The sequence below is a fragment of the Columba livia genome, chromosome 2, assembly GCF_036013475.1.
Source record: "Columba livia isolate bColLiv1 breed racing homer chromosome 2, bColLiv1.pat.W.v2, whole genome shotgun sequence".
Taxonomy (NCBI): domain Eukaryota; kingdom Metazoa; phylum Chordata; class Aves; order Columbiformes; family Columbidae; genus Columba; species Columba livia.
The window spans coordinates 113,401,213-113,421,886 of record NC_088603.1 but is presented as its reverse complement, the minus strand read 5'-3'; the positions used below and the strand labels follow the sequence as shown (position 1 = coordinate 113,421,886).

The 20,674-nt window shown below is 39.9% G+C and overlaps 2 protein-coding genes across 3 annotated transcripts in view; one reads left to right on the top strand and one right to left on the bottom strand.

Moving 5' to 3' along the window:
* The window catches only part of NPC1 (NPC intracellular cholesterol transporter 1), a 28,162-nt gene extending 24,077 nt beyond the window's left edge, over positions 1-4,085 (top strand). The window contains exons 22-25 of the mRNA XM_065053312.1: positions 489-720; positions 1,793-1,906; positions 2,690-2,852; positions 3,456-4,085. Coding sequence (XP_064909384.1) covers positions 489-720; positions 1,793-1,906; positions 2,690-2,852; positions 3,456-3,538 — 592 coding nt within the window. The 3' untranslated portion in view covers positions 3,539-4,085. The remainder of the gene's footprint in view (positions 1-488; positions 721-1,792; positions 1,907-2,689; positions 2,853-3,455) is intronic.
* RMC1 (regulator of MON1-CCZ1) lies at positions 4,001-20,224 on the bottom strand. Of its 2 annotated transcripts, XM_065053316.1 has the most exons (20): positions 19,858-20,224; positions 17,102-17,178; positions 15,592-15,676; positions 15,153-15,209; positions 14,026-14,112; positions 12,702-12,842; positions 11,164-11,267; positions 10,621-10,710; positions 10,404-10,509; positions 9,436-9,547; positions 8,291-8,335; positions 7,811-7,864; positions 7,191-7,319; positions 6,752-6,858; positions 5,946-6,065; positions 5,718-5,795; positions 5,446-5,550; positions 5,291-5,359; positions 4,927-5,152; positions 4,001-4,178 (listed from the first exon to the last, which is right to left on the bottom strand). In XM_065053316.1, the coding sequence occupies exons 1-20, from the start codon at positions 20,029-20,031 to the stop codon at positions 4,099-4,101; spliced, it is 2,046 nt and encodes a 681-aa protein (XP_064909388.1). In that variant the 5' UTR covers positions 20,032-20,224; the 3' UTR covers positions 4,001-4,098. The 2 variants fall into 2 exon arrangements, with proteins under 2 accessions (XP_064909388.1, XP_064909389.1); XM_065053317.1 differs by lacking the exons at positions 15,592-15,676; positions 17,102-17,178; positions 19,858-20,224 and having other exon boundaries at positions 14,026-14,090; positions 15,153-15,171.
* Positions 20,225-20,674: the final 450 nt, after the last annotated feature.

Sequence of the window (20,674 nt, the reverse complement as noted above, 5' to 3'; positions counted from 1 at the left end):
AAAGGCAGCAGTGATGGGTAGTACCTGTCTAATGGTTGCATGATTAACATAATGAAGACTCTATAAGAGTATCACAATGAAATTGAGTTGGAATTGATATCTGTACAGCTGGAATACTAATCTCTTAGCTTCAAAGAATTCTATTCATTCTTATGGTCTCACTGCATAACAAATCAGTTCAGACCCTCTGCAGTAGTTCCTGCAGGTACCACAAGTGATCTGAGGAACTACATTCTGGCAACTACTGTAGCTGCATGTACAGAAGTGTGGGAGTTACCCTGGCTTCCAGATACAGCAGCTCTTCATTAACTCTCCAAATAAAGGTTGTATAACAGCCAGTGTCCTGTAGGAGCTGTTCCACTGATGGTAGGAAGCCAGTTCCTATTGCTGACTTCTGTAAGGAGGGAACTACTTTATCCTTGGCACAGAAGCTAATCTGATTTTGGCATATGACAAGGAAGATAGCTAACTGCAACTTCTTTCCACAGTGTGTTTTATGTTTTCTATGAGCAATACTTGACAATTGTGCATGATGCCATCTTTAACCTCTGCATCTCCTTGGGATCGATATTTTTGGTGACAACGGTGCTGCTTGGTTTTGAAGTATGGGCTGCTGTCATAGTTTCAATAACTATTGCTATGATAATTGTCAACATGTTTGGAGTGATGTGGCTCTGGGGCATCAGCTTGAATGCGGTTTCATTAGTGAATCTTGTCATGGTAAGTTAACAAGGCATCCCTCTGTTTCTGTTTCCAAGTCTTGAGCAGTTCTGTGTGTCTTATATATTTATATTCCTGATGCTGAGTACTATTTTCTACTAAACTTTGACAGGCATTTGAACAGTAGTGGAACTATCTTAATACATCTAGATGGTGGGTAGAAAACAGCTTTATTCTGATGACTAGTCCTAGTACTGATAAGGTGCTGCATAGCTGACAGTTCAGTTGCTGTATCTAGTGGTGGTCTCTTCTGTTCTGCAGCAACAGTTGTATTGCTACTATATAGGTCAGGTGCTGTTGCACATCAGAGGGTGTTGATGCCTAAGGTAAGGATACATAGGTTACTGTTAAGGTTTTTGCTGTGTTCACGTTCTGCAGAGTAGATCTGTGTGCTAGCACCAGCCTGGTTCTTGCATAATTTGTGCAAGAAGGGGTGAAACCACTTGGGCAGAGAGTGCCTTAGTGAAATGCTCCAGAACTTGGTAACTAATTGCTGAGTGCTGGAGCTCTGGTTTACCTTTCTCTGGAGATATTTCTGGCAGATCTGACACAGTTATGAGAGAGTAAACTATTGCCCCATGTTACAACCAGACATATGTTCATGTAAATCACCTGCTAGGTAAGTCTAGATAAGATGAGATTTGCCAACTGTTAATTTAGTGTTGTAAATGGCTATTTAAATAGCTGAACTCTTATGGTATCAAATCAGCATGTATATTCAGTGTTATCCTAAAGCAATGTTATTGCAGCTAATGTCTGTAAACTGATCTTAGTGCTCAGTGTTCACTGCAGGCACTGTATTGAAGCCAGCTTTTTTCAACACCAACAAACTTTTGTTCTCCAAAATGATTTCATGCTCTGATTCCTGTTTAATCAGATTAGTTGTCCATTAGTAATAACCGGTGGTAAAATGCCATACAGCACCTGCTACCACCTCTAATAACCAAGCAATACTGTAACTTTCAATGACGTTCTAATCCTGCTAGAACCTTTCTTGCCTGTCTAGAGGTCTGAGACCTTACCAAAGTGCTCATTTAAATGGTATTTTCACTTATGTTTCTTTTCACTCTAGAGTTGTGGTATTGCTGTGGAATTCTGCAGTCACGTGACAAGAGCGTTCACTGTTAGTACTAAGGGCAGTAGAGTAGAGCGTGCACAAGAAGCTCTGTCTCACATGGGCAGTTCGGTAAGTATCCACTGTATTGGGGGGAGGGTGGAAACAAGTAGCTAAGTTACAACTTTAGACTATGCTGGTATCCTGAAGTTGTAAGGATGGCTTTGCATTTTCTTTTCAGAATACTTAAAATTCTTAAAGGTCAACCTAGGCTCCTACCAGTAATAGAGATGTTCAAGACTCAATTTTTAGTCTGATAATACTACTACCTAATTCTAGAGAACAGAGCTAAAAGCCTTAGCTGAATTAGTAGTTTGGATTAATTTTGAATTGTCAAGTGCTTCTCTCTTGCACATACTCAGAGGTGACTAAGAAGGATTCTTCTGGAAAAGGGGTGCAATTGGAACTTTGGGAATGCAAGCAGGGTGCAGTGTTTAGGTGGTACTGTCATGTCACTTAGACTAAGATAAGTGACCTGGATGGGGTTGGAATAGACTGTACTGGTGGTGCATGTACCGTACCCAGGTAAGGCACTTCACTGCAATGAGTTACTTCAGTAGTAGTTTTTATCTTTATCTGCCTGAAGTAAACATGAGGTGGCTGTACAGATTAGAGTGACTTTTTAATCGTACTGAGCCTGTCCTGTGGTGTCAGGTTCTAGTGGGGACAAGAAGTTGAACTCTTCTCCCAGGTAGTCCTTGGATTTGGTTCAAAGGACTAACAGTCAAGGAAGTATGCTGCACATAGGAGCCTCAAATTATGTAAGAATTTTAGCAAATGTTAAATACTTAAAGCAAATGGATTACATAAAGCCCTACTTATAACTTTAAAATACTTTTTTTTTTTAATTGACAGGTTTTCAGTGGTATCACACTGACCAAATTTGGAGGAATTGTAGTACTGGCTTTTTCCAAATCTGAGATTTTCAAGATATTCTACTTCAGGATGTATCTAGCTATGGTTCTGCTGGGAGCAACACATGGACTAATATTTCTTCCAGTTCTGCTTAGTTACATAGGTAAGATGTGACAATCTGCTCTAAAACACTTCAAATGGCAATAGGTAGCAACCTGAGGACACTTTGTCTCCATTAAATGGAAAAGATTACAGAGATAAAAAGCGGCACTTGAATGTGCCTTTGTTCAAGTAGTGGGTCTGTTGGAAAGCAAGGGTTGACTGGCAGGGGAAGCTCACTCAACTGAAGCAACCGCAGGTGGCGTTGTGTGATTGTGCTGTGCTGCTCTGCAAGGAAGCAGCATGATAATGTCTCTCAACCTGGGGACAGGATGCTGGGTGGAAGCAACAAACCTCCTGTAGGACAATGTTCCTGCGTTTGCAGGAGTGATCTCACTTTTTAGTAAGGATGGTCCAAACACTGTCCTCTTGTATTTGGGAATTCATGCCTATGATGTAGTTCTTAAAAGCAGACTTTAAGCCTTACTTAAGGAGGTTAAGACTGGGGATTTACCTGCTGCTGCTGACAGCTATTAACAGCTGAGCAGAAGCACGTTTCTGAAGTAGCATTAACATAAAGCTGGACCTAGCCTTGTGCGTGCTTCTTGATGACTGACTGATCTGTTCTAATGTTGAGACTTTGGCATAACTGTTTTCTCTCACTCAGGCCCATCAGTAAATAAAGCTAAAACTCGTGCTACACAAGAGAGGACCAGAGGTACAGAACGGGAGCGACTCCTCTTCTTCTAGTTTTTAACAGTGTTCAGTGGACTCAATGAACTCTGGCTGAGGCCCAGTTCTCTTAAGAACCAAAGTGCAGCAATGTTTTATGACATCACACTGTAACCATCACTGACTTGACTCCTGCACAGATTCAACTAGAAGATACCAGCTGCAGCTTTGGATGTAGCTTTAAACTCAGGAAATGCTAGGTGTGGCTCACATAACAGTATTACTAAAACTTAGGTGTGTTAACAAGATTACTGAAACACTTCTGTTTTCAAGAGGTTGCATTTTTTCCTTCTAGAAACCTAAACCAGCTGTATTGCAAGTTGAATAGCTTTTTTTGTCAATGAAACTGAGGTGATGTGTAGGAGAATGGACTGCTAAACCACTGACACTGATTTTAAATGCAAGTCAATGCAATTTTTGTCTCTATTTTTAGGGGGAAGCCAACACAAGTTGTAATATTTTTAGTACTCTTTGCCAAAATGTCTTGTATATACTTTATTATAAAATAGCAATTTTGTAGTTCAAAAATCTACTTAAATGCAATAAATTAAGTTTATACATTTCAGTGGAAGTGTCTCTCAGAATGTTGTGGGCTTCATAAGAGCTTCTTCTCCAAAAACTTGTTTGAAGAAAGTGACATGTTCTTCACAGTGCTCACCTAAAGGGGAGGGTGCAAAATAAGTTATGTTAACTTTAAAACTCAAACTGAGAAGCAACACTGTAGTTTTGCTTAACCTCAGTTTAAAGTACTAATTACTTAATGCTTTTGAGTAAAGGAGGTGAACAATTTTAAAGCAAGGGAATACTGAAGTGTCTCTACTCTTTTGACAAGTGTTCTTGTAGTGGAACAGATGCCTGATATAGTTCCTGTATCTAACCAGTGGATTTATATCCATGAGAGTTCTTTACTGTCATAGCATGAGATGTTGGAGTGGCATTCTGTGCCTATAGGCTATCTGGTGATTAAGAACATGCTGTTGGTACAAGCAGTTTAATTTTTTTTAATTTTTTTTTTTTAAAGAAAGGAACTGTAGTGTAAAACAGGCCTTGAATTTTTGTAATCTGTGGAAAGACAACTGAACTAAAAGGTTTCTTGATCCAGTTCCTGGCTTTAGGAGACAGCACTAATTAGATATAATGGCTTTGCTAAACTAAGCAGTGCAAGCAACTGCAAGCCAAACAGGTTAGCTTATTCTGCAAGTTCTTCTTTGGCTCAGTCTCTTTACTCCTGGGTGCAGTATACAAAGGAGTAAGACAAATTTGGAACTATGCCTAAAACTAAGCCTAAAATACAGACTAAAATGCACCAAGGGTTTTATCTTGTTTTACTTCTGCTCCAGCTGAGTCTGTATTACAAGTCTTAATTCTGCTTGCGCTATGCGTATCTCAGTCTGCTTGTTGCTTACCTGGTGTGAAACTAGGGTTTCCTCGTAACCGTTGATTTCTTTGTTCAAAGAATCTGAATATTGTATAGAAAAGCATGTCATCTTCTGCTTGTTTTGCTGCATCAAGGAATTTGCGGGCTGAAATGCTGTCGTGTCCTCCAATGCCCCTGATGAATCTCAAGGCAGCCAAAACTTGGTGTTTGGACAACAGAACTTCCACTATTTCATCATTTGCTGTAGAAAGTCTCTGTGAAGTCAATCACAGCTGTAAGACTTCTAACAAATTATTAAGATGCCAGTTAGTCACTTCAAGCTTGGTCAGGTAAGCTGTTTGGCAAGTCTAACCCACATGTGACATGGAGTTACTATAGTCTGAAATGCTTACTTTTAGCATGTCCAGAGAGAGCTGATGTGCCGGAGGGTAAATGCTTTCCAGGGACAGTAACAGACAAGCCTAGGGCAAAAGTAAGAAATAACCTTGAACTTCTGAAGACTTCCCACCTCCATCACTAGCTTATTGAAGCACCTTGTCTTACATACCAAAGGCTTGGAGTCACTGAGCACATGGTACTGCAGAAACTGATGGAGCGTGTAGAACAAGTTGTGTTGAACAAGGGTTTTGATGACCAGCTCATACAAGTAGTGCTGTGAATGCAGGAAGAAGACCATCAAAGGTAGGTCTCAACACCAGTCTTTACAGTCTAGAAGGTCGTGTTGTATAGGGCTTAAATACATGACTGAGACTGGTTTGAAACTCTGTGTAATTTCATGGAGGTGATGTACTTGGTATTTCATGTATGCAAGTCCTTTACCTGAACTGCAATCTGGAACTGGTTAAGAGAGCGAATGTACTCCATCAAGACTGCTATAGTGAACTTATGAGGTGCTTCCTGGACAAGAAACAAGTGTTAGGTGGAACTTGCACAGCTTCCCCTGTTAATGACAACCCCATAAGAATGGGCATCAAAATACCCTAATCCTGATAATAAACCCTTCCCCAGGCTATTTCAAGCAGCCAAGTTTGCTAGCACTTAACTTACCTTCTTCTCTGTAAATACAGATAAAACATGTGTGTACATGTCAGACTGGTCAATGACTGCTTGAGTGCGGACTGGACGTTTCAGGAGTGGATTACTTCTACTCAGGCCTGCTTCTACCACCTAGAAGAAGAAAGCCTTTTTAAAAGAAAACTAGTGGTGTAGTACAGTTTTAGTCTCAGACTGTTTTTTCCCTGGGGAACATAATTATAAACATGTTTTGTTACTGAGCAAATTCACATCTGTGGTCAGGTAATACTGGATGCATTCTATTCAGTGTGGGCTTTCACATTAAAACTGCTTTTACCAGTTATATAAAATGAAGCTCCTATTATAAGTCTTAAAGCCAGGAGATGAATCAATCTTACTATGCTGACACAGGCATGCTGCTTTAGAAGGATTTTTAGCATGTGGCTGCACTATGTGAGTTTTAGCAGAATTAAGGGCTTCATCAATTGTGCAGTGGTACAGTGTGCCATGAAATCAGTGGTTTGGAAATTATTTTGATAGTTATGGGTTCCAAGTTGCTCTTTAAGCTTCTACCCTCTTCCTGCTTTCAAGCACTGCAATATGTTACTTGTCATACTAGAGATGAGCTATGCAGCATCTGCCACAGCAGAGCAGTGAGTGGGCATCTTGGTGCACCTTGTATAGTGGACCTTCTGCTGGGAGCCTGAGGCAGACAGGACCTTGGGTTAGGCCTGAATTCTCTAAGGGAAGAGCAGATATTTTGCATTCACTGTGATGCAACCTGAAATGCAAATAGCATTGGCCTATCTTTGTAAGCTGCTGTATCTAACATGATTTACCATTGTATAGCTTTGCTCAGCTTCCAAGTACTTCTTATATTCATGATTCAGTTTGTCAAAAACAGTTGCAGTCACAGACAGTGATCCCCTTTCTGGCTCACTAAGCACTGAAAAGGTAAAAAGAAAAAATAACTATGAGGAAAAATAACCAGGAGCTTAATGTTGCCTTTTTCAAAAGGTGATCTTTAAGCTTTATTCTAAATAAACACTTTCAGTCAGGTCAGATTTACTTAACTAAAGGAGTAGGGGAGAAGGGATTTAATTCTTTCATGTGGTTACATAATTCCTTTAAGAATGGTGACTGAGGGTAGTCTAGGTAAATGATATCTTACAGGACCAAGGTGGTTTCAGAGGTGATCTCAAATCTAAGAACAGCCCAGCTAACTTATGAAAAAACAGTGTTGTACTTTCAAGATACAGATAAAACATGTGAACTTACTTTGAGAACATACAGATAGGATAACCATTTTGCATTCTTTCCTTTGGAGAAGGAAATCCATTAGTTTTCCTTTATCTAGCAAGAGGTTAACTACAGGTTCAAGTTTCACTTGAAGACTCCAGAGGTAACCTTGATTTGAAGGAATAAAACAGAAGTGAATTTCCTTACACAGTAAAGCCTAGGCATCCAGCTTTTCCATTTTACATCTCTATTATGATTTATTAGCCTTCATCTATGTTTTTAGAGCAGCATTACCCCATAAAAGTCATAGTAAAAATATGGTCATACTCAGTTATCACTACTGAGAGCAGTCATCTTACTAGGTACATCTGCTTAGTCACTGATTTTTTTTTTTTTTTTTTTTAAGCTGCTTTGTGTACTGTGGGTAGAAACTAGCCCCCTTTTGACACTAAGTATTGTTAGGGAATAGACTTGCCTTAGCTTACTGAATTATTTGGTATATTGCCTCTTAGAGAACTTGTTTAGAAATGGCTTATATAGAGTTTACTCAGCATAAGTAAACTTGCTTGGCAGAACTTCTGCAAGCTGTGAACCTTTGAACTTTCTGCTTCATTAAGTAAAAAAGGCTGCATAGTGGAGTCAAGCCGCTTGCCACTTACCTTCACTTGCACTGATGATTATATCAGGTTGAAAGACAATCCAAGAAGAAGAATCTAAATGTTAAAGTTCTAACGTCCATAGTTAACATTGATTCTAAACTGTTACTATATTCTCATTACTGTACTGAAGCAGATCCCATTAGTGTCACTTAAATTTACTGTCACCTTTTCTTGTAAAAGGTATTGAACCATATTCTTGGAAATATAACTTCAATTCCATGGTGTACCTATTCAGTCCTTTCCTATGTGCATCTCAAATGACCAAGAAACGTGGTATTGCATTATACTAGATTTCCATATTTATAACTCGATGAAAGCATTACAGTCTTCTGGGAAGCATGCTCTTTTGTCTTAAATATGCATAATCAGCTAAAGCTGGACTTAATGGGTCAAGGTAAGAAGTGCCAGCTGCTTCTATGCTTGCTACATAGAATGAGGCTTTAACAAGAGTCTTACACTTCTGAAGTATTGAAAGGATACAGAGTTTACATGGAACAGGAGATGGACTTGTCACAGAGGCTGGACCTGCAGAAAAATTAACATCACATGAAGAACAGTACTAGTCTTGCAGCTCTCCTACATGAACAAAATACAAACTACAATCTTACACTGAAAAGGCAAGTATAGATTGTAATGTCTAACAGTCATGTTAAAGCACACAGGCAGAAAAGATACAGCTATTTGTGGAGACAGATAATCTACAGAGAAAATCTGACACTGGGAAGACAAACAAATTCTTCAACACCTGACTCTAGTTTTTCAGCTAAGCTAAACCATGCATGCAGAAGTACTCAATTTCTAGTACTATAATTCTGCATAGATTCCATTTGCTGTATTTATATGTAATCACATTAGTTTTAAAAAAAGATCAAGACTGGTTTGTACTTTCTTTGTTTTATACAAACCTCCACGTGCAGATTTTAGTTATACTTGCTATTAGTGACTTTACAATTCAGATGTTAGAGAGGTTTTATGGTGCAATTGTTCCTATAGAAGCATCTTTCTCTTCTGTGAAGAGAACCACATGGCTTTGCCATATGTTACTGGAACTACGCTCAGACTATTTCTAGCTACTTCCAGCTTGAGGGTAATTATCTGCTACACTTCTAGGACATGACAACAGAAAGATAATCCATGAAGAATCTAAGTGGTAAAGTCCTAATATTGATCTGAGAGTTGCTTCTAAACTGCTTCTAAACTTGATTCTAGCTTAGAATATCCTTCAGCTTCTTTATGTTATTTAGGAATGGCTATGTAGCCATGATTTAAGCCAGAAAAGCATGGACTACTTTTGAGCACACACACACGCTTTTATAGCTGGGGAAAAAAATAACAAAACAAAACACCGCACATACCACAAACCAACCAAACAACTTTGAAGTGTAAAAGCAAAGTACTAAGGGAAGTATGCATATTAAACAGCAACTCTTACTTTTCTGTAGTAGGTGCAAGTTTGGAACACAAATTTACACTCAATAGCTTATTACCTTCTTTCTCACCCTCTCCTAAGTATGTCTAATAGAAGTGTTAGTAACCAACTCCCTAAAAACTGAAGCACTCTTGTATACCAACTGTTATATTTAGATGATAACAGTGTTAGAGTATTTATTATATAGTAGTTTTACCTGCTACAGGTATTTGATAGGGTTGTATTGATCGAGGTGGAAGTACAAACTGATGGATTGTAGTAGATCCATCAAATTCTCCTTTTAGCTTGATATCAAATATAACTGAAGTCTGCAATTGAGAAGAGGAAATCAGGATTCACAAATGTGAATTACCACACATTTACATGTATTCAGACTACTTTTCACTCTACCATTCCCAGTATGGACACTGTTCTTATCCTTGCATAGTGGAAATCAGTTTCACTTCCAATGCTAATGAAACATGACTTCAGTTATTCAATTATTACCCTATTTGATCTGATTTTGCTTTCTGTATTTACACAGTCATGTTTATAGCCTGACCAAAATGCTGGAGAATAAGTGCCCTGGATTAAATGTTCAAGTGTAGAATTAACATGAATTATAGCTGAAACATGAACTAACCACCCAAATGAGATAATGTGCTCTGGTTCTTGAAGTTGTCCAAGAGAAAATACAAGAAGCCAAAGCCTTTCCACAAGTTAAGAGCAAAATACCATTTGAGCCTTACCACTAATCAGGCTTTGCTATTGAGACTACAAGCTAGCAAGTTTTACCTGTGCTACTACATGCATAAGATCACTTGTATTCATAGAAGTTCTTGCAGAACAGGGCCTTCAATAATTTGGTATCCAATTTAATTCTACCTCTTCATATAATGTCTCAAAAGTCTACACAGTGCAGCATGAGAGTATCATAGGAAAGTAACAAGGAAAAAAATGTGTATGAAAAAACAGGCAGTGGCAAAAACCCTGCTAAAATGTTAGCCCAACAAGCTAAAAGGAGAAGTCTGTATCTCTTATGCCTTCATGGGTTTATTCCTGCAAATACTCTGGCTTTTGGAAAAGCTAAGCACATGCAAAAATACTTTCTAAAGCTAACAGCCACCATTATTAAAATCTGCCCATAACTTTTACAAAATACAGCATAATGTAAATAAACCACACCTCAGTGTCCTGATGATGGACTACCACCAAGTTATCCACAACATTCAGTGCAAACTTTCCAGTTCTGTTCAGCTTTAAAATATGTGTCTTCCTACAAGACCCCTCTCTATGGAAACAGAGATGAGAAGAACAGGTCAGTAAGCCTGTTTAAACTAGAAAAGCAGATGTCCCTTACACACATGTGAATTGCCACTAATCTTCTTCATTTTGCCCTTACCTTGGTAAGTGATAGAGGACCACTTCTGCTCCTGTACTATTGGAAGTCCTTGAGTGATGCCTCAAATAGAGAACATAAAGCTGTCCATATCTAGTGAGACAACAGGAATAAAGCATTAGTTTCAAGTAAGAGCTCTACCAGTCTGTTAGAGCCATACATTCAATTCTAAAAGAACAGATGTGGAATTACCTAAGTCAAGTGATCAATTAACTAAAAGTGAAAGACTAAACTAGCACTTGATAAATCACAGTGCCTACTCATGCAAGTTAGGCATCTAAGAACTTTACCAACGCTTCAGTTAAAAAATGAAGCATTCTTGAAATTTCTGTACTAATCAAGAACTTCTCAGTTAGCTTCCCCTTCCCACCTTGCCCCAAGAGAGTTGTTGAGATGTTTTGTTCAAGGCAGTAACTGAAACACTTTAAAGCAGTAGTAATGCTAACACAAGAAACAAGCACAACCACGGTAATGTTCTTGTCTTTTCTCAGTATCCCCAAAACTGTCACACTGCTCCATGAAAGGCTTGATTGGTTAGATACATACATTGTAGCCACAGCAATGTCTCTTTCAGAAAGGCTGAGCTTGGAGGATTTGGGTGCTGCCGGTAACTCAATTTCAAATTTTGATAGCTTTGACATTGTTCCACTCTGTTAAACAGAAAAAAAATGCAAAGAAATTCACTGTTAAGACTTGAAACAGAAAGGTCTCAAGTAACCTTTAACCAAAGGCTGCATCAATAGCACCCTCATGAGGTGAAGGACGGTGATAGCTGAAAAGAAAAAAAGGGTTTGACACTTCTATCCTACAGTGATCCTAAACACATCCTTCCAGTATTCTAATTTTAGCAGCTTTATCATCTTGATTTTATAACGTCAGCTTCAGCTAGAAAAACATTTCCATTTTAATTTATCAAGATGAATTTGTATGCAGATTCCATTTACAGTTGGTCTCAAACAGCAGTTCTCTTAACCTCCTTTATCAAAACCTATGCTCCAACTTTTAAATAAGTGCTTCCTGGGAAGGGGAAAATATCAGTACCTCCTGTCAGTCAGAGTCTCCTTTCATTCCTGCTAACTCCAGAATCTGCATTACACTCAGTATATTCCTGCTCCCACCCAAGGTTTCCTCTCTCCTCTTCCTCTTTTCCTAAAGAACTTATATTTAAGCAAGTTTTCAGAGTTTCCAAAACTACTTCTGCAATTCACTTCCCATTCATTCACTTCCCATTCTCATTAACTCATTCTTGAGTGTGAAGTGTAAACACTACAGAAGTCTGCCCTTCGCTAGAGCTCTGTTGTCAAAGATTATTTTAGTACAGTACTCTTTTCATTAAATCTTTAAAGATTACTTTCTGAACACAAAATAAAAATATTTAGCTTCAAGCTACAAATTGATGCAAAATGTTAAGGAGGGGGAAGAATAACCTAGGTCCTTAAAAATAAAACTGTGAGAATCTAGTAAGTCCCACCTCACCACCTAAGAGAACATAATTTCCCAGTAACCTTAAGTGTTATCCACAGGGAAGAACATTATGAGAAATAAATACTATGAAAAAGCCCTCTCATGTTTGGGACAACAGCTGTTTAAGCGCTATGTTTTTTCCTTCTTTCAAATTCATCCACTCACATTTGGAAGGTGGTTGTTATAACCACAAGTGAAAGGCCCTTATTTTTTCTTTATTGCCACACTACAGAGTGCAAATGCCTATAGTAAAATTAGATAAAATATACTTCTTTAAGGGGAAAAAAAATAAAAGAAAAGAAAAAGATCTCTTGAAAGATATTTAAGCTGTCAAATACTGTGTCACTAATTTTTTTCTCCTTTCTCAACATCGACTGTCCAACTGGACACACCTCTTTCCAAAGAAGACATAAGAAAGAGCAAATTACTTCATTTTAAGCCATCACCTAGGAACTGCGTTATATATTTTTGCTTTGTGCTTTGATTATTGCTGTATAAGGATGTGAACACATGTACCTCTTGGAAGAAATCCAGGAAAAGCCATAAAATATTTGAACAAAGAAGCAGCCTAAAAAAACCAGAAGCACACAAAATGACAAGTGTGGGACACATCTCTTTACCTTGAAGTAGAAAGGCTGCAGGACATTACCAAGAACAGTGGTCGACAGAAGAATAACAGAGCTCTCTGGACAATACATGTACCAGTTGACATTAATACTCTGATTCTTCAGAAGTTTTAAACTTCGTTTCTCTGGTAATACCTGGAAACAAGGGATATTAGCATTATAGTGCCATCAGGATTCCACATCATCAATGGTTCTACACAGTAACTAGGACTGTTAAGTGAGAAACAGTTAAGTATCAGCGCATTTGCAGCGCAAGAATTAAAAATCAGAAACCTGACAATTACAGTTTAGGCCCTAATTTACTGTAGCTAAGGTAATGTGCATCGAATTCTCCTCAAATGCTAATGAGCAGAAAGGTGCTGTGCCTTGCCCCTCATCCAGGCCTGGGTATAAGTTCTGTCCATAACAAAGAAAACAACTAGCTTTACACAACTAGTCAAGTTTTTATAAAAGTTATTACAATATCTTTGCTGCCTTCACTCCCCAGGTTCCTTAATCTTTTAAGAACTAAGATAGTACATAAATTGATTATCTTCATTTAAATTTATTATCTTCTTTTTGAGGGCTTACATAATTCTCTTCAAAAATATACTTATTTGATTTGATCCTTTTACCTGCAGGGTTGACGTTCATGATCCTTTTAGGTGCCACATGTATTTACCCCCTCAATTAGCAGGAAATAATGCTGCTTTTTCAGTTACTTTCTTTAGTAATAGTTACTAGTAAGAGTAATTACGTGAAACATCATGTCTTAGCTCCAGGACCAGAACTACTGGGAAGTGCACAACTTTGGAGGAAGTTCATAATATCCCTCATCATGAATGTCAGAAAGGGCTATTTATTCATGAGATTTCTTAAAAGCATATGCTAAAATAATTAGACAAACACAGAAGAACTCAGACAATGAGACTAACACAGGAGCAAGCTGCCGATTTGCAGAAGCATGTCACTAGTTCTTTGCTGCATTTTAAGCATGCACACATCCTCCCCAATTCCAATTAGATTTAGATACTCATTTCCATACAAGCCAAAAGCATTTACTAATCTAGAGTTATCAAGGCTTAATTCAGTGCTCCTTTATACAGGGTCTTTGTTAGCTGTGCTAAATAACCTGTTAACAATTAATTCCCTCTGCCCCAAAAATGTATTTCTCTCAAAGAAAAATCATCGTAATCTACAAACAAAACAGCAGAATTTATCTTTTTTTTAGTAGTGTACTTTCTCAATTAGAGAGTTAGAAGAAAGGAATTCAAAAATGCTGTCACAAGTTTACATTTTCAAATCTCTAAATATGTTCTACAGGAGTAATTTGTATTACCTGGTACAATTCAATTCCTTGATCTGTGATGAAGACAATTTCTGTAGAGCTTGTCCAGCAGAATCCTAAAATATTGGCATTCTTTGTCTTTTAACAAACAAGCAAACAAACAAACACTCTTTTACTTGGAAAAAATGAACTACTCAGATCAGCTAATATTACTAAATGAAGAATGTGGGATCAAGGGCAATTCAGTTATCCAAACACTGGAGCCAACGCTTTTGGGCACCCAGCATACATCAGCTACTTTTGTTAAGACTCACAAAACTATGTATTAACACAACTACTGTAGGATTTTGGGCAGCGTGTAAGATTTACAAGTTAATTACACAGTCAGATTTTATTTATACAGCCAAGTTCTTCTGGTCCAAATCATGCTGCCAATTCAACCCATTCCTTACATGAAAAGATGGTTCCTTCTTTGGACAGAAATCCAGAACTAAGTGGACATATTTACAGTGACTTCACTCAGAACACTACCATTAATGCTTTGCTAGAATGGTTTACTCAAACACACAATCCTGAATAACAAAGCAGAGAGTGCTTCAGCTTTCAAGTCTACAGGAATAAAAGGATCTGTACAAATCAGATTTTTAACAATTTACTTTAGCATTCTGTTACCCCCAAACGTAATTTATCTTAGTTGGAAAGTGCCAAACAACAACAATGGTACTTGTTTCTCATTAAAAATATAGTCAAAAAACCAGAAGGGTTGTTTAAAAATACCAAACATAGTCTGCAAACTAGTAATATCTTACTATCACTGATCAGTGAAATTAGGGTAAAACCTCCACATTAACATTTGAATCATTACTGTCCACTGTTTTTGTATCATTAGTACTCAGTCTTTCCTCTCCTTTCACAACCTTGACTTTTGTTGCCTCCACAGCACTTCCAGTCCTTTCTAGAAAAGAATTAAAGTGACTGGACCAGGAAGTTTTTAATGGTATTGTTAATACCTGTTTGTTTACCTCAATTCAGATAGATAGTAGTAATTACATATCTCATTTCCTTCATGTTAGTGTTTCGCAAGGTATCTCAATGAGTCCTCTTGTAGAGTAGAGGCCACCAGCATAACTAACATTAGAGTTTCACTTAAGCATACAAGCTTTGGACATTTAACTTACCTTACATTCCTGTGTATACTCTAGCTGAGGGCTATCTGGAATAAAATTCAAAAAATCCTGCAAAAATACCCATGGAGTATGTTAGCAATTATGAAGTGCAAACAAGATACATAAATAGACACAAGAGAATAGATTTTAGTTTATCAAATTGTTTTGGCTGAAATATATAGAAGAAAAACTTAATATATTCCACTTCACCCCTGCCAGGGAATTCTGTATAGGAGTTGGCTTCCCCCCACTTTTTCTTAAATGATGACACTAGCAAGACAGCAATGCTGCCTGTTCAGCCTCTCAGTGCGATAGTGGAATTTTCACTACAGCTGTTATTAGCCATCAGTCCTCTTGAACATTTGCCTCAGGCTTTTACTCCGGCACTGTCAGTATTTATAGATTTCCAGCTCCAGTTCCTTGTCTTATCTGCAGGGTGTAGGTTTCTTACCACACTCTTCAAAGTTCTCTGTACAGCCAGTATCTTGTTCCCCAAGGAAAACTTGATGCACTTCACTTCTCCTTTGTCTTCCATCCTATAAAGAAAGAAAAAGAAGTTACGGAAGTATCATCTAAAATAGTTTCCTCCAAAACTCTGTAATACACCCTCAAAAAGACAATGACAGAGGTGAAAGCATAATGCAAATGCTTTTGAATATAACACTAGTGTTGCTGGACAATTACAGGATTCAAAATTCAGACTGGAAAATAAAGGCAGTTCATTCTTCAGAAGTCCTGCACACATCTGTTACAGAAACATAGCTAAGGCTGCACAAATTAGCACCTGAAGTTACTACAAATGCTCAGCTCTGTTGGCCTGTGATGTGGAATCAGAAGACTGGGACTATTCAAACCTGTGTTCTCAGTTCTGTCTCAGTGAGCCTGAAGCTCTGTGACACTTACCAACATCCTGCAACCAGCTCCTTTACTTCCAGAACTACTGCTAATTGACACAAGCCCACTCACCTCTCCATTAGGAGACATACTTTAGAAGAATTTCTGATGTCAAAGGAGGAACAAGGCTATTTTCACACCATTTGAAAGAATAAAAAGTGTATTCTTACCAAACAAGCATCAGTACAATTGGCATCAACAAAGTAGAACTACTTCCAATATGCATTATTAAGTCCAGACAAAGAGAGAAATAGATAGGCAGAAAAAGTTCACTGAGTGTTCTCTCACGATTTGTGACAAGGGTAGTCCAATAAAAAAGTCAAATAAAGATAGCAAATTTCAGGCTAGACCCTATGTAATACCTGACAGATCACAGTAAACACACTTTAACTGCAAATTGCTTTATCCATATGTGGACTGAAGCCACCTTTGAGCAAAAGAATATTTCCTTATATATGGACAGCAGAGTACAAAGAGCCATTGCTCTTTACAGAGACACATATAAAATAGTTTTCTAAAGACAAAGTTTCATTGGAAGTACTGTTGTCCGATTCTGCAAAAAAACCCCCACATTTCAACAAAAAAAATGGAAGATATAAAAGACAATTTAGATTAAACAAGAAATCATGCAAGAAATGTAGGAAACACTGTGCTTGAATCATAGGCATAAAATTCAGAAATTACAGTTCTCTATACAATTAAGTTTACTTCATTTTGTTTAACTTGCTAAATAGCATCCTTGAAAAAGTTATTGCTGTTGTAGGAATCACCAGTTTGAATCTCCATACTGTACTACATACATAGCATGTTTTAATAAAGCATTGCTGTTAATTTAAAAAAAAAAAAGAAAAAGCCATGGCGTAATGACTTTCTCCCCGGAAGACTATAAATTCATGAGGGCAAAGCATGCCATCTTAATTACAAGATTTTATCTAAGAAAAAATCAAAATATGATCACAACTACTTGTAAGTTTTATGCATGAACTGTAGTATATCAGTATTAAGTACCACATACTTTTAAGACTGGATAATTCCATCCCAAGGCAACAAAGATGACAGTGCCTTACCTGAAGGAAATGGGATTTTTATCCTCCAGACCCTTAACAACAACTCCTGTAGCTCCTCCAGATCGAACAGCAAAAACCTATTAAAAAAAAAAAAAAATGTTTTGAACACATTTGTAGCTTATTAAAAATCATAACCCCTTAAAATGCTTTATTTTTTAAAAGCCACGCCTTTAATTTTTTTACTAGACACCATTTTTGTTCTTGTACAGATATGCCAGTTCATAATGAGATTCAGTAAGTAGCCAATTCCTTTCTCTGGAGCTCCAAGTTTAATTGGACTTTGGAGTTGATAGGTTTACAATGGTACTGCAACAGTCTTGTAGGCATATTCTGAACTAGTGGGCAAGTTAAAAAAGTAAGTCTGTATAAGCTTTCCTTTTTTTTTTTTTTTAATAGATTCTTATTTTCCTAAGTCAGGTACTGGCACAAGTATCTGAGACATCAGGGCATTGTTTAAAACAAAATCAGCTCATGGACTGGGAAGCAGCGTAAGTCAGTGATCCAGAAGCCTTATCTTGTCAGAACATGTTCTTAGGTAGGAATAGTTTAATAATAATGTGCAGTTTTATCTGTACCTGAGAAGTTTCAGCCGACTTGCATTAACAACTTAAAGAATTCCTTTAGCACAACTGCACACACATATGTATAAAACCTGCGAGAGCTATATGGCTTGTTGAGCTGGAATAAGGTAACATTAAAAAAAAGTTATGCTCTTACAAACTTTAACTGGCTTAGAAAAAGAAAGGCAGATGCCTTATTTGTACTTGTTGTACATGCAGAAGCACTAGACACACAGATCTGCTCTCAGAATAACAGATATATTGTTTTGTTACATTAGGTATGCTACTGGTGCAGCATGCTCGTGCAGAAATACAGGTGTCAAGACTATAAAATGCAAACAAGTCCACAGCCTTACTAGAATGACAAATACTTAATTTAACTACTTCTAATATTGATGTAGATAGAAAATGAAGGCAAAACTGTCTTAATCTTTGCAAGGTGAGAAGACAGCAAGGACAGATCTCTCAGAAGGATGTTCATCTGGGAAACTGTCATTGAAATACTGGTTAAAAATGGTTTAGAGACACACCAGAAATTGAACAATTTTAGAGTAGCAAAAAACCACAAAGACTTAAATTTCAACTTTAGTTGAAAATAAGTTTATTTCAAGTGAACTCTTAATGACTAGTTTCTGTGTAGTTACGTCACATCCACACTATGATATAGTGTCTCCTGACAGGCATGTTTAAGTAATCTTATTTCAACTTGCCCTCAAAACCTAAGTAAAGGATTATGGTTTATAAAGAGAAAGGACACCACTAATTCTGAACATAGTGCAATAGCAAGAAACACATCCCAGAAATACTTGCCCATCTCCAAATACACCCCTGATCACGTCCACACTTCACATGGCAAATCATGACATTTATATGGGTAATAAAGCTTGAATTTTTCAGTTCTGTGAATGCTGAGATCACAGAAAAATTACAGAAATCAGACAGCAGAACGTATCCACATCTATATAAGCCTCATGAGAGACTGTGGATCTTTGAGTTATACTGAGTTGGATACTCAGAAGCCCACAGACATATTTAAGGTGAAACACACTTAAAAGAACTAAAGCCAAGAAACAAAAAGCAAAGTATCGACTCAGGTCTGAGCCACAAGTAAAGCTTCAAGTATTAATTTTTATTAATATACTGAACTTTAAGAATTTAAAAAGGAAAATATCAGAGAAATGAAGTGACACACTGAAGTGACATAGTCTGTCAGTAACGTTGGGACATTTGGAACAGAAAGAAAGAGTGCTGACTCTGAAGAATTACAGAAAGACGGCAGTGAAAACAAAGGCTAGTGAAATTCAACCTAATAAATCTACGTTGATGCATTTGAGAAAAAAAAGTTACCACCATCTCTAGCAAGATGACGGGTTCTGAGCCAGCAACCAGCAGCGCGACCTCGCACTGCAGCCAGTTCCACAGAAGGGGAACAACCAGCCTCACCTCAGCAACCGAGGAAAGGGGAGGAAACCAGCCCCCGGCATGAGAACCTCCAGGCCCCTCTGCTCGGAGAGTGAGCCGAGCAGAAGCGGGAAAGGGCTGAGGCAACAGGCCCGAAGCCGCCGCTCCAGCCCGGAGAGGGTGCCCAGGAGCCGCCGGCCGCTCCCTCATCCCGGCCGGCTGGGGCTCGGCACCGGCACAGGGCAGCGCTCTGCCCTCACCCGGCCCCGGGGGAGAGGGCAGGGAGGAGGGCGGGGGGTCGAGATGAGGCGCGGCGGCTGAGGGAGCTGGGGCTCTTTAGCTTGGAGGAGACTGAGGGGTGACCTCATGAATGTTTATAAATATGTAAAGGGTGAGTGTCACGAGGATGGAGCCAGGCTCTTCTCGGTGACATCCAATGATAGGACAAGGGGCAGTGGGTATAAACTGGAATACAGGAGGTGAAAAAAGGAATTTCTTCTCAGTAAGGGTGACAGAGCACTGGAACAGGCTGCCCAGGGGTGTTGTGGAGTCTCCTTCTCTGGAGATACTCAAAACCCGGCTGGACGCCTCCCTGTGTAACCTCATCCAGGTGTTCCTCCTCCAGCAGTGGGACTGGACTAGATCATCTTCTGAGGTCCCTTCCAATCCCTGACATTCTGTGATTCTGTGACAGCCCCGTGGGTCGACGAGCGCCCGCCGGCCGGCCTGTCAGGACGGGGAGCGCGGGCTCCCGCCGCCCCCGCGGGGAGCGCCCGCTGCCGCCGCCGCGCCCACCTGCTTGTTGGCCTCGTCGAAGAAGACGCAGTTGACGGCGTTGGCCTTCTCGAAGTGCACGGGCCGCGAGCACAGCGCCAGGTAGCAGCCGCTCTCCGCGGGCCTCGCCCGCCCGTCTCCTCCTTCTGCTCCTCCCGCCGCCTCTTCCTCCCCCGCCGGCGGCTCGCGGCTCATGGCGGCGGCTCGAGTCACCCGGCGCTAAACGGTCCCCGCCGAGCCCCCCTCACCGCCCGGCCGCTTCCTGTTTACACTCCCCCCGCGCGTGACGTGGGGCCGGCCCTGCCTTAAAGGCGCAGGACGCGGCGGCACCGGCCGCCGGGAGCGCGCGGGGAGAGAGCGGCGACCGGCAATCGGCGGCCGGCGGCTCAGGGCTGACAGAGCCCCGCCCCGCCCTCGGGCGCGCGGAAGGCGGGGCATTCTGGGGCCCCGCCCACTCCGCCCGTGTCTTAGGGGCTCCGGTTCGCCTGTGTGGGAAGCGCTACTTCCGCGTCCTGAGGCGGCTTCGTGTGTCGGGCTGCGGTGTCGCCAGCCAGGTGTCGCCCGGAGGGAGAAGGAAGCTCCCAACCAGGCCGGGACGGCAGCGCGGGGCCTGTGCAGCCGCCCGGCCCCCGCCCGCAGGGCGGCGCTGCTTCCAGCCGCAGCCTGGAGCCGGGCCGGGGGTTCGATACTGCCCTGCAGCGCCATGCCGCGCTGAAATCCCTCGCTGTACCTGGGAAGCGCCCCTGGGACAGCCGGTGGCTTTGGTAGGAAGGAAAATACTTACAGCGGACATGCCATACAGGAGGTAAATACCCTTGGCCCAACCTTTTATAGTGTT

Excerpts from the sequence above, each read along its gene's own strand:
- RMC1 (XM_065053316.1), bottom strand. The coding sequence starts at position 20,031 with ATGAGCCGCGAGCCGCCGGCGGGGGAGGAAGAGGCGGCGGGAGGAGCA. Across the intron at positions 12,843-14,025 it reads AAGGAATTGAATTGTACCAG|GTATTACCAGAGAAACGAAG; the intron begins GTAATACAAATT and ends CCTTGTTTCCAG. Across the intron at positions 11,268-12,701 it reads TGCAGCCTTTCTACTTCAAG|AGTGGAACAATGTCAAAGCT; the intron begins GTAAAGAGATGT and ends TCTGTTTAACAG.